Genomic DNA, 14,087 nt, shown 5'->3' with positions numbered 1-14,087 from the left:
TGAAAGTTTGTTATCGCTATTTCTCGGGAAGTACGGGAGGGATCTTTCTCAAATTTTAAATGTAGGTTCCCCTTGATCCCTCGTTGTGTATGTTATATTTTGAGACTGATCATAAAAACAAAATGGATTAAAAGAAGAACTAAACAGATCTTTCTCATATTGCAATGATCGATTCTATTTCTTTCACATTAAGTACTGTACTAGTAAATATGTGAAATGACAAACTTACTTTGAAGGTTGGCTTTCATACACATCAGTATTAAGTTTAGATTAAAAGTTACCTCAAGGTGCATTTACTGTTAAACTGACTCGATCAAACAGATTAGAGGAAAGAAGAGAAAAAATCAAACTAACAAAGAACTAATGAAGATGGTACAAAGGTGGGCGCCAAGATCCCTCTGGGATCTCTTGTATTCAATACAAAATCTTCTGACCGAAAACACATTTTAGAACTGAAGTGATTTTCTGTCTTAGTGCTCTAGTATGCAAATTGTTAAATCTTCCCCCACTGGATGTCATTTACAGAAACTCCCTTAGACCCAGATTCATTTTAATGCCAAATTCTGTATATTTTACAATTTATTTAAATTCCGTTTCTTTAATCATTTGAATAGATGTTCTTGTTCTTCTAATATGATCTTGTCCAAGCTGTAACTTTTAAACCATTAAAGATATTGATGAAGCTTGAAGTATACCTGCATCACCTATAGACGATGTGCAGTGCACTGTCATTTGGTCATTGACCAAAGTCCAAGGTCAAATATGTGCAAATTTTTCAGGAACATCTAGTTCGGGCTGTTACTTTTAAACCATTCAAGATATCTTGATGAAACTTGCAGTATAACTGCATCGCCTACAGATGATGTGTAATGTAGTGTCATAAGGTCACTGTGGCCTTTACCTCAAGATCAAAGGTAAAAAAAGCATGATTGTTTCAAACATTTAAAGGTGTACGCCAAGGTGATGCCAACGGTTCCTCACCGTGTCGTATATTTTTGTTCACAAAAACACAACTCTAGTTACGAAAGAATTTATGTTTACAAAAATGATTTCTGTTTTTGGTATATCAATTGTTTTTTATACTGCTCAGCTCAGTGACCAAACAGCATTTTAGATATAAAATAATTGGACACCGAGTTGCGATGGACTTGTTTATTACGTAGTGTTTGACAATGAAGCTGGTGTGCTTGAGGAAGCTTTCTTTGACAAAGATTCTCTAAGCTGTTTAATCTTCATGTCTATATCCGACACACTCATACTCTGTATAACAGAAAGTAAAAAAAAATGTAACATTTCATATTTAAAGAAATCTTGCATACTGACCAAAAAACAAACCTAAAACACGTTTCTGAGGAGGTGTCTCGTTATAAAGAAATCTGACCAAACCTGCATCTTCAGCCCAATACATTGTGTTAGACAGAATCAGGACAGGATTGTACTACAGACTACATTCTCCTATTGATTACAATTAAAATGATGTTCCAATGCTTTTAATTAAATGAAGTATCATCTCTTACTTAAGAGCTATCCAACACTAGAATTGGAACAATCTTTTTACCAATGTTTATAAGATTACAAATTCTCTGGATTTGTTTACCTCATCCTCAGGTGCCCTGTAGAAGTTGTCCCGTTTCTCCTTTCTGGGTTTCTTATGGTGGGGTGGCTGTCAAATAACACTATATATTAGTCACACTGAAGAAACAGTTCAAAACTACAGATCTACTGTTAAAACTCGTATTAATCCCAATGTCAAAGTCAACTGGAAAATATTATTTACAAATAATAGATCAATTTTCAATGTAAATTTACATATATGGTAAACCTCCAGTTACGTTGAATCGGAGTGAGCTTTGAACAAAATGTTTTTTACAATGATTTTCTATGTAGTGCATGATCAAACCCTGCTTACCCAACATTTTAGATTGATGCAATACAGGATTTGAGTACCGAAACAACAGAATTATTGACTGATTTTGGTTATCAGCAATGTGATAATAGCCTCGTGAAACTCAATAAAACTGAATTATTTTCACATTGACAGCATTTAACGTTTCAGTTAGAGCTAGTATTCATCATGTGCCAGTTAGACTGTTTAAGGCCCTAACCATGCATACTACTCTATCAGTACGGAACGTTCCTGTTGCATCGCTGATAGACACATGTGTAGATATTACTGTGTTTACGATTTAGTTATATAATTGTGACCTGACTGATTACTGAATTGATATGTTACCTGTACATGTGCCATAGCAAACAGGCTTGACCAGGTGGTAGGTCGAACTAATTTTAAAATTTGTAATGCAGTAATTACCATCAAACTTTTGTCAGTTCTCTAGAAAACATGTACTACTCTGCAGCCTACCTACACTTGCATCTTCTTTGCGATTAAGTTCAAATTTAAATTGATAATTGATTATTTATATGTCAATAAATATATGAAAGACATATGTACCATTATTTATCGCATTAATTGCAAATAAATCGTAATAGGTTGTTGGTGTTCCAAATCAACGACTGGACTGTTTGTCGTAATTTTTGCCGATGTCGACTTTGATTGTTCGAACCACTTAAAATGATAGTGGCTATAATTTTGTGTTACTCAAACAGGATTGACAATATGGATTTAATTTTGTTCAATCTGACCGAAGGTTTACCATATACTACCATACAATACTGACCTGAAACGTGAAGTATTCTGGAGACAAACTTTCCAAAAATAGAATGCGTTCCTCAAGGAACTTCAGTCTGGTGTACACGTCGCTACATGACACTTTACCTGTAACAAGAGAGCAACATATGTACAAGTAGACTTAGGTCCAAAGGATGTGGAGCAATGGGGACATCATGACCAGGAAAAGGAACTAGACATCATCAGAACTCTGAACCTTTACCGAACTTTACATTGTGGTAACAGCAGTTAAAAATTGTATGCAATACACCGTCTAGTAGTGATGAAGCTTTTAGTAACTGGTATTATGTAACTGAAGATGTACCTTTGCTGACATTCAGATGCTTCTCCATGTTGGTGAGCCTCTCCTCTATCCCCAGGGGAAGATTGTTCTTCTGTACTACCTCCTTGGATTCAGAAGTGTCCACGGAGTGGGTGGGGATCTGGGTCTGAGGACCCTGTAGGTTCACAACACGACTCACTGCAACACAACAACGCATGTACAGAAACAATAATAATTGGAGGTTTTTATATACTGCTTTATCACTACCTAGTTCGTAGGTCGTCTCAAAGTGGTTCACAGATTATTACCCGTGGTTATAGGGCCTTTGCAACCAGCCAATATCTTTTTCAACTCCCTGGGGAGCATACAGCCGGTGCTGCCATTTCGGCGCTCACAGCTAGCATTCAACAGTTTTAGCACTGCCCTGCCACATACTCATTTACAGCTAAGTAGACTGGAACAAGCGGAGTAAAGTATCTTGCTCAAAGATACAACACTGTGCCATGACTCGAACTTGCAACCCTTCGGTCACGAGTCCGGTATCCTACCACTAGACTTCACATAACAATTCAAAGTTATTTGGACCATTATCACAGTAGTGTTTTAATCTCACAAAGATACAGAGAGGACATTCAATGGACTCGGGGCGTTATGGGTCATTTTCAGCCACATGAAAAGTTTCAATTTAAATTTATTTACAAATTTTGTATTTGTTTATTGGGGCTATCTTTCCTGGTGCAAATAATTTCGGCTGCCCAACCATAGCAACAAAATAGTCTTGCTATGCAGAAATAGTCAAAATATGGTGTTTTTGGACGGTTAGCATGCAGAATTGAAAGCCTCCACAAAACTTCTTATCTGTGAATGAAAAAGTGAACAGTGTTTTTGTTAATTTGCTTCGAAATGGCCTTTTATCAATGTATGCACACATACATTTTATTGTGAAAAATGCAGGTTTTAAATATACCTCTCTTTGTTGTCTATATACTTTATATACCAGTTGTCAAATGAATTCAAAATTCCATATTTGCGTCCGTCATTTATCCCTGATTACAAGTTTATATAACAACTAATACCAAAATAGGTTGGAAATGACCCTTAATGCCTCTAGTCCTTTATGGTCTTGATTTGTGACTGTATTATACTGTCGTGTTAAACACCGATACCACCAATATATATCAGAAAGTAAATATTACCTTTGATATGACTCTTTCCATCTGCTCTTGTGAAAAACAGGGAGTCAACACGGGCACAGCTATTTTCTGCCTCTGTCAACAGGACAAATTGGATTATATCTCTTGCTGCTGTTTTGAGATTTTTTTTATATGAAAACTTTCCTTTATTTCAAACACTGAATATTTTTTTCAATATTCTGTGGTTAAAAGGGATGCATATAGAGATTTGGAAATTTAAATATCACAGAAAAACTGTCACAATTTAATACACCAAATGTGGGTAGCGTCACTTTATAAATTTATGTAAATATGGCTTAAGCATGTATTTATGTAACATTGATCTGTTGGGTTTTTTTAATTTAAGGAACACAAATATATTTAAAAGAGTCCCTAATGCTTCAAGCAACAATTCATGTTCTGTGGAATGTATTTCGTTTGATACATGTACCTACTGTTTAGTATGACATGCCTCTGTACCAGTAATTCGACAAACCTTCCTCCGGGCCTTGTACACTGCAGAACTCTCGTCTGTTCAGCTCGTTTACCTCCAACTGCTTCTTCTCCACAAAGGCTGCAATTCTTCTGTCTATCTAAATGGAGATTAACATTTTCATTAGTAAGATTTACGGTTGATGCGAGATGAAAACAAATTTCTAACACACTGCTATAAGTTATTTCCATTGATGACAATATCATATTCCGTTAGATCGGGCCAACATTGTCAATTCAGTAACCTGTCTGTTTGAATGGTCAAAGAATATGACTTGTGTTTTGAAAAACAATTATTATAAGCTATCTTCAATTTGTTGGAAATACACGTATTGTTACATTCACTCAAAAAATGGAAACATTTTATATAAAGTTTCATTGCACTTACCTCAGACTTGGATGCTTGTATCTGCACCAGGTTTTTGTCGTTCGTGTGTCTGCAGTCATTCATCTTGTTCACAACATCATCGGATTCTTAACAACAAAAGTTATTTATGAACTTAATTAAGTAGTGAATCCTGTGTAAATTTTCTTTGCAGATATTACTGCATTATTAATCTGTTGAACAGCAATTGTCAGATTTCATTTGAAGCACCTTTTTATTTTCAAAATCCCAAATTTTCTGACTGCTACGGCAAGTATCATTGATGTTCTTATGACAATTTGATATGAAACGTTTCACACATTTCATCTAGTTATCATATGGAAATGTAAGCATTATTTGTTGTTTAAGGCATTCACATTGAAATGTATCGGTAAACATCAAAGCAGTGATTCAGCCACCACTAACCTGGTTGGTCTACTATCCAACCAGTCAATATACTAGAGGACAGATTCTAAATTTTCTATTCAAATGTCTCAACTGTCTAACAGTACAGCCACTTAAGCTGGTAAGGAAGCTAGCTGGATTATAGCCCGAGTTTCACCTGGCCCTGACACCAGGAATAGACATTTTGACCTGAAATCTATCTGTCAAAATGACTGGTGTCAGGGTCAGAGGAAACTCAGACTATAGCTACATTTATTTAGCTTGACTGTAAACTTAATAATTTACCATCAGATATTAGACCACAACTACTATTGGTTTCCCTGTCTTGCAAAATCCCTGTGTCTTCAGATTTTTCAGTTTGAAATGAATTTCTGGACAGGTCAGAAATCTTGACATCCTCAGTCTGTACACTGGCATCCTGAGAAGTTCTTGATGGTTCAGTCAGCATTGTATCACAAACATTTTCTTTTGTGATACTAGAATGCCTCATAGACGATGTGTCCATCCCTGTGTCAACATGTTCACCATCAATTGTTTCGACATCAACTTGACTTTCTTCCAATGATTCTTTCAAGTTGTCCTGGTAGATCTGAAATACAAATGCAATGTCTTATACAGTTTGTGGTTAAGAATATTTTTTAAAAACATCCACCACAAAAAAAAATTGCTGCTATACAGTTAATAGTGAAACCAACATTTGTTTCAGTCAGTACCTGGAGTTTGTTGATGAGAAGTGCCAGCATTTCAAGTAGTTTTGGCAAACCTACATCACTCATCTTAAGCATCTCTTCAGTCAAAAAACTGGTTTCTGTGCTTTTCATGAAAACCTGAAAGAAGAGATCATATGATCTTGTTAACAATGAAATTCCATCATACCAGATCTAGAGGGCAAAATTTATATTCTAGGATTCAGTAAACTAAATACTCCCTTTTCAAGCCTCAGGTTATTTAAACATGTTAACATTTTTGGCCATTCTTTCCTACAATGTTGATGGCTATTAAAAGAAGCATTTAGTTTGGATCACTTTACAACATCTTGTTACAATGTTCCCGACAGATGGAAGGTATAAGATATTGGGATGGCTATTATACAAATATCTTGTATCCTCCAATCGTCTGCAGCTGGATTATCAGGTACCGGAGCCCCTTGATATCTGGCGTATTTATAATATAGGCAGATTTGGCTATTAAGTCATATTCATATACTCTACTTATATTGGATAAATGTGAACAAATGTGTCAATTGTGGTTGCATATTCCTCGTTCACATTAAAAAATTAGTTGACAAACAGTTGAGTCAATGAAATGAAAGATTTTTATCTAATAACTCAATTTTCGGTGACTGTTGAATTTTGTTGTTGCATTTTTTGGTATAGCATAGCTCTCCTGCATCTGACTGTTAGACAGGAATATGAATGATTTCTGTACCAAAACACTAAATATTTCACTCGCACCTGGCAGATGAAAAACTTTCACTGCATGTTATCATTCTAATCAGAAGTATCTTCCAAAAGCACACCTGAGACCTGATTCTGTATCTTCTGAACATGATGACATATTTAATAGACACATACTATAATTGTTGAGTACTAATAAGGAACATGTTATTAGGGTAAAATGCAACAATGTTTTTTCTCCAAACCAATGAAATTGTGTAATTACTCTTAGACAATAATCTTTAATTTCACCGACTCACCTGTCAGGTCCACAATTTTATTGATTTGTACAGGATAAACATGACCAGTAAGGACTTTATTACATTATTCCTTTATACATATAGTCATATTTTACTATTCAGAGCCAATCTGCCTATATATCTAGATTTGTCAATGCTCCAGTACCTGAGTAAGTAACCTTGAAAGCATCCTTTGCCTGTTTAGTAGCCCGAGTTTCCTCTGGCCCTAACACCAGACTTTGACATTTTGACATACAGAAAGACGTCTGGTGTGGGGCCAGAACTCACTGCTGTATGAAAACATGGAATTCTCCGATACCGTTTGGTATCTGAGAGTTATGAGGTGCTGACAACAAAAATCTACCATGACACAACATATACCTCACATATATCGATAAATGGATTATTTATTGATCCAAATCAGCTCTTATTATCACCAAAACAGCTGCTAAATTGAGTCAGTAGAGTCCTCAATTTTTAATCGGTCAAAATTTCCCACCTGAGCAAACGCCAGTTTTGTAGATCATGGGGTGACTAATCAAAAAAACGTACTGATTCGGATTGAAAACGGATTATATTATTCTTTTTAAGATGTCCAAGCCGCGTCTTTTTGTTGATTAGTCACTCCCTGATACGTCCAAACGGTGTCGGAGAATTCCACGTTTTCATATAGCAGTGCCCTCTGGCCCCACATCTATATGTCAAAATGTCTAAGACTGGTGTTAGGGCCAGGGAAACTTGGGCTACCTGTTTAGGAGATACACATAATACATATTGTGTATTTACTGAAAAATGCATGCCTGTCATTAATTGAGATTCAAACGTTTGTGGTTGCAATCACGGGGCTTGTAGATCTAGTTGTAATCACAGTATACTGATATGGGTCACATCACACCTAAGTGTAGGTGTGCTTTGACCCATATCATTACAGCACATGTGTATTTTAGACATTTGCAACGAACCCCTGTGGTTGTAATCACATTTTAGATGTTGATTGGTTGATTGGTATCAACCCGCCCCTCCCCCAACCACACACACAAGTGCGCACACACACGCACTTGCGTTCAATTTTCAATCAGTATGATTAACCAAAACCATGCGTAACTACGGATGGGAAGATTTAAAAATAATGTCTTGGTCGAGTTTTACACCACTGTCACTGATAAACAAGCAATCCCTGGTGTTGAATCACAGGGTTCGTTACAAATGTCTGAAATACACATTTGCTTAGACTGATATGGGTCACAGACTCACATGCAGCACACATACACTTTCAGACATTTCGCTCAGGTGACATCGTTGTAAGCTAACTAGTAGCTTGTGGTAAATCTGTAACGAACCCCCGTGGTTGAATCGCACTTGCTACTGCAACAAAAGATATCTTACCTTTGACAATGCCCTATCAAACCACGACATGAAGGACTCCGTGTGTGTCATCCTTACGACCAGCAAGAAGTTTCTCAAAAATAAGACTTTCTCCTAAAACAAACGAGTGTTTATCCCTCTTCTACTCAACACAGCTGGCGGCAGCCATTAATAGTGTTTAATCTTTATCATCAACAAGCTTCAGTTCTGGGCGACACTCAAACGCTTGCGCGCTACAGATGCAGGTGCGTTTTGTGAAGTTGGTCAAGATCGAAATATGAATTATTTGGCCTAATAGGATGACATTTCAACACAGAAGATAATTCTCCCCAAAGTCTCCAATAACAATGCTTATAAATAAGCTAGATAGATAGACAAATATGTCTCATTTTAAAGTCGCTAATAGGCCTATGTAAAACAAGGAAAACGAAATAAGGGAAGAACTATTTTGGTACCACTTTCTATCCAGCGTTGCAAATTGCTGCAAAGATGGCGAATGTAGATCTCACAATTCATAGAGCTGTGCAAGAGGTAATAAAATGAAAACACATATAGACCTACTTGAAATAAACAAAATATACTATCAAACTCTTTAAGGCCAGTTAAACTCAATGACATACTTATTTTAAAATAATTGGAAAGATGCAAATAACTTGAAGATTTCATCAACTGGCGTCATATCAATAATGTACGCTTTACTAGTTAACATAAATTCTTTTTTGTATTTCAGATTATTGAAATGTTTCATTTTGCCCAAGATATGAGAGCAGGACTCGCCAACAAAAGTCTAAAACTGCAGATAAAAACAGCAGGAACGGAAGAGGAAAATGAAGCATGTTTATTTCATTTAAAATGTTTGTAATATTTTCAAATGTTTGCGACATAAGATCTAGCTTGTCGTGATAACCCATAATTCTCCATCTATGTTTGAAAGCATGTAAACCAAATATTGAAACACACTTAATCTAATTCCCATTTTTTCTTTTCGAAAAGAATTACGATCAGTATATTTACAGTCAATTTATTTCGACAAATTTGTGCCGCACCAGCTGACAAATTAATGTCCTGATATAAGTATCTGTATAAAAGGTATTCCCTGATAATCAAATGCAAAAATGAATATACAATGTGTAAAAACCAGAAACACTAACCATTCCACTGACAGTGTTTGTGTTTTAAGTGTCTGAACCCGTATTGTATTGTCGGGTCTTCCAATTAAATGGCAGTTCAGACTGTTAACTAAATTTCAATATAAATCGGCATCAATCTAAATGTTGTTCATAATGATATTATGATCCCTGTAGATGTACCAATAGAAATATAATCTAACAAATACTTGAGGCCAAACAACATTTCTGATAGTTTATTAATTCTATTTTGTTATTTTTTTAAATACACTGTATAAAACGTGTTTTTCATTGAGGCAGATCAGATATGAGTAAAGGAAATTTGTCTTTTCAGATCTTTTTTGTATCAAATAAATCTTTGAACAAAAAGATAGTGAGTTATGGTGAAATATAAGCTCCATATATATATTATTTCTATTTTCAGTACATTCAAGTTCATCAAATGCAGAGGAATTCATGTCCAGCTGTATGTATATAACCTTTCCTGTACTCCAAAATTCATGGTAGTATTCTATGCTTTCTGTGTAAGAGTTATTTTACCTTGCGAACAATGATAAGGAAATGAAGAACACTATTTTAAATAGTGATTTAATGTATTTGCTTTTCATTATCAGATGCAGATCAGTTTAGGCCATTTTCAGAGGCAGTACCTAGCGGATCAAAGTTTATTGTAGGCCAGTGTTTCAATAAGGGCCAAGGAACCCCCCAAAAAACATGAATTTTGACCGAGATCAAATAAAAAGTAGAGAAAGTGTGACATGATTTAAATAAGTCTCTTGCTTAATACTATGCAAAGACATTTACATGTACATGTATATATATTACCTGGCTTAGTATTACAAAATTCCCTGATTTCCTGATACAGTGACACAAACACAAGACCGTGAACTACTACCTGTCCTGAGCGCCATGCAGTTAACAGAAGATGAGAGTCACTTGTGTGTCCAGTACCTCCAGTCTCCTGGCCTTATCACCCAGAAAAGTTTCCAGGTCCGGCATGGTGAAGATCAATCTCAACTTGTCCTCCACTGCATTAGTACCTCCACAAAGTCTTCAAAGAAACCATCGGGTGTCACTATACATATCCGAGTAAGTTGTCATATAAATCGGGGTATCATCGATATTTTAGGTCATCACACGAACCTCTGGACACCACTCCACATCTTAAAGTAATGACCCTGGTCAGTCATCACATAAACTAGAGGGTGGCCTCTACATCTTAAAGTCATTAAAAAGTCATCTCACCAAGTGAAGGTCTTGGAGTAATTTCACACAAGTTGTCACACAAGTTGATAGCATAATAGCAGTGCAAAACTGTACTTGGCTAAGGATATTCTGCTATCAGAACCCTTATCTGAGGTCTAGGTTACAGGTAATTATCCTCTTGCTTGCCATAGTCATAATATCTGTAAATCATGAACTTTGTACCTGTGAACACATGAATTTATATGGAAAGTGTGTTCAGTATTGCAATGTATTATCATATTTAAGCATGTCCTCCCTTTTCTGACTTTACAATCTGGGATTACAGCAAACATTTGCAAACAAAATAATATACATAGTAATTAAATGTAAAGGGCGAATTGAATATTGGGCGAATATTGATTTTACAGGCAATTTAAGGGCGAAAAATTTGACCGTGTGGACATTTCTCTGTAAACAGTATTGATTCATTTGGTGAGGTATCATTTTGTCCCAAGTTATGTATTATTCAATGTTCATAAAATAAGCAAATGTTAAAGATTGTACACAATTAATTAATTCTTCATTTGTTTTTAAACGAATGTAAAACGATGCAGTAATCATGTTTCTGTTTGGTTGATTCCAGATCCTCCTTTCTAAACACTTAATGATGCTTGAATGCCAGAAAATGTACAAGTATCTTTGGTTATACAAGATATTCAACCCAAAGGTAAACTATTATAACAGGCCTTTTTGTACAGGAAGCGTATTTGTCACAATTGTACAAATAGTGAAAATGGGTTTTCGTCTTTCCTTTTTTTTTCTCCGTATGGATAAAAATATCCTACCAATTGGCAAAATAGTTTCAAATTAAAAAAAAAAGCATATTGTTTAAGCATTGTTTACAAACACAAAATCACAAGGTTGTTTGCTTTAACAGTTCTTTTTCTGATTTCAGATACAGTTGGAGTTCAACATGAAAATCTATGAGAATTTGTGTGAATCAGACTTTAGGTTTGTAATGACTACTTTATTTCACACTTTTTTATAATCACTTCCATGTGTTTGGAACTTAAAATTGTTTAAAGGGTAAAAGAGTGATATCGAATTATCCTCAGATTGTAAAAAATAAATTAAAAAATATATTTTCAATAACGTTTGATTGTGTTTCAAATATATATTTCCTCTTGTTTGGAAGAATTCTGAATTAGTAAACTATATTATTACATTTGTTACTATTGTGAAATATTTTTTAAGACCTTACATTGTACCTTACATGATACCATGCATTTCACAAAAATTGTAAATGCTAATAAAAAGACGAAAACTACAAGTTCAAACTTGGAACCTTTACAAAGCAAAGCATACACTTTACCAATGGCACCATACAGCAATTGTGAAAGCATGAGTGTCCAACGTATCAGCCACAAGGCTTATGAAAAATTTGACAGGGGAATTAAGTTACTCTCAGCCAGAAAAAACTTGTTTTTGCTGCTTGATCTACTGTATAGAAGAGAGAAATTCCAGGACAAAAAAAAATGTGTCGCATGTATAATTTTTCAACATTGTTATATAATCTGACTGATAGTTGATGATATGTCTATTAAAAGAAGGTTGCTGTGATTTTATAATTAATACAAAAGTAAAATTGGATTATAATCAAATTATTTCTTTTCAGTTGCACATCAATGAATTTGTCTGGAAGTCCTCTTGAAATATGTGGAGATGCTTCCTACTTTCTGAGGTAAAGTATTTTGTGAGAATCGCAAGAATGTGAGAAATACTTTAAAAATTCTGACATCAGTGTACAGAAGAATTGTCCAGTTTTGAATTTTGCCATATATAGGAAATAGAATATATATATATATATTTTTATTTTTTAATACAACATGGTATGAAACTGTGTAAGTGTAACTGTTTCTCTGTTACAACACATGTTAATGGAGTTATGTCCCTTTACTAGTTATATGTTATGCATTTCTGTATTTATGAGCTGATTTCAGTAAAAAAAAATGTATCAATACAACATGATGTAATATTATAGTAATAATAACCCCTACCACATTAACTCTCTATATATTCATAGATGTGCATGTATTGTCTGGCTAAACTGGCAATGCATTAATATGAACTGGTGTTTTTTTTAACATTTAGGTGTCAGTACATCATGGTGTAAAGCTGTGCATTTGTTTATTTGTTGAAATTTATTTTTATATTTATACTGTAGGAAAAAATCCCTGTTATCTTTTATGTATCTGGATATTGATTTCAACATTTGTCCACCAATTCTCTAAAACATTATAGGTATACTAACATGTAATACAGTGTGATGTGAAGCTGTTCATGTGCATGTTACTGCTTTCTCTGTTGCAATATTAGTTTTTTCTATTGCACAAATGTCATCCCACATAGACAGGTATAAGTAGAAGTTCCCAATGAGTGATGATTGGTGGTCATGTTTATATATCTATCTCAAGTTAATTAATTTTCAAATTGTTTAAAAGACACAAGGTATAACTGAGTGTGTTTGAAAGTTTGAAATTAACTAAAGAGAGCTAGATAAACATGGTACTCAACCATCACAAGTTTGGGGATCTTATTTTCTCTTGAAACTTTCAGATATTATATCCAGAAAATCATAATTATGTTACTTTTGGGATTGCATAATTCCTGTTTCCGATCGAGGAAACAATTGCCATGAACTGTGATGTCACAATGAAAGATGATGTCGAAATGTATTGCTACTTAATTAGAATATTGACCAATGAAAGTTGGTCCAGGGTGTAACCCTCTATTGTTACCCACTAGTGGGTAACCAAAACTGTTTACCAATTACTCCTGGCAGGTTTATCCAATGAATCGGGAGTGAGAAAATCTACAGTAGTGGTTAATGTGGGAGAAATGGTAATATCTAGCTATGTCTATTGCACTAAAAGTTTACATAAAGGAGGCATGGGTAAGTCAGTGGCTTTTCAAGATCTGCTGTGTAAATTGTGTAACCTTTCAAATTACAAAAAATATATTTGATATATATATGGGCAAGGACCAGCCTCCGACAAAACTTATTTCACTGCATATATGGAACAACCTACGTGTACCCTACTTTTGTATAATTATAAATCTGAAATTCATCAATAAAATGATGTGGCAACATATGAACATTATAACTTTGTGATTTATTATGTATATATATATGTATTATTTGGAATCCGATGTAGAGGATAAGAAATGAACTTGTACCAGAAATAAACTTATCTTATTATTTCAGAAACACATCGTATGTTTGTACCAGTCGATTTGTAGTGCCTGTCTGTAGTGAGATAACCCAGCTATCTGCGTGTGAGGGGACGGGAG

The 14,087-nt window shown here is 34.8% G+C and overlaps 1 protein-coding gene across 1 annotated transcript; it reads right to left on the bottom strand.

Annotated features, from left to right (window-relative positions):
- Nucleotides 1-1,083: 1,083 nt before the first annotated feature.
- Nucleotides 1,084-8,614, bottom strand: LOC110443258 (MAP3K12-binding inhibitory protein 1-like). The gene is made up of 10 exons (XM_021487374.1): nt 8,446-8,614; nt 6,098-6,211; nt 5,670-5,973; nt 5,004-5,089; nt 4,620-4,716; nt 4,148-4,219; nt 2,994-3,149; nt 2,679-2,776; nt 1,598-1,663; nt 1,084-1,260 (listed from the first exon to the last, which is right to left on the bottom strand). The coding sequence occupies exons 1-10, from the start codon at nt 8,494-8,496 to the stop codon at nt 1,156-1,158; spliced, it is 1,149 nt and encodes a 382-aa protein (XP_021343049.1). The 5' UTR covers nt 8,497-8,614; the 3' UTR covers nt 1,084-1,155.
- Nucleotides 8,615-14,087: the final 5,473 nt, after the last annotated feature.

This window comes from Mizuhopecten yessoensis, unplaced genomic scaffold, assembly GCF_002113885.1.
Source record: "Mizuhopecten yessoensis strain PY_sf001 unplaced genomic scaffold, ASM211388v2 scaffold716335, whole genome shotgun sequence".
NCBI lineage: Eukaryota > Metazoa > Mollusca > Bivalvia > Pectinida > Pectinidae > Mizuhopecten > Mizuhopecten yessoensis.
Note: the sequence above shows the minus strand (reverse complement) of the source record. Positions and strands in the feature narration are given on the sequence as shown.

Coding starts and splice junctions, on each gene's coding strand:
- LOC110443258 (XM_021487374.1), bottom strand. CDS start 8,496: ATGACACACACGGAGTCCTTCATGTCGTGGTTTGATAGGGCATTGTCA. Junction 4,717..5,003: donor TACAAGCATCCAAGTCTGAG/GTAAGTGCAATG, acceptor ATCTCCATTTAG/ATAGACAGAAGAATTGCAGC. Junction 1,664..2,678: donor CAGAATACTTCACGTTTCAG/GTCAGTATTGTA, acceptor GTTATTTGACAG/CCACCCCACCATAAGAAACC.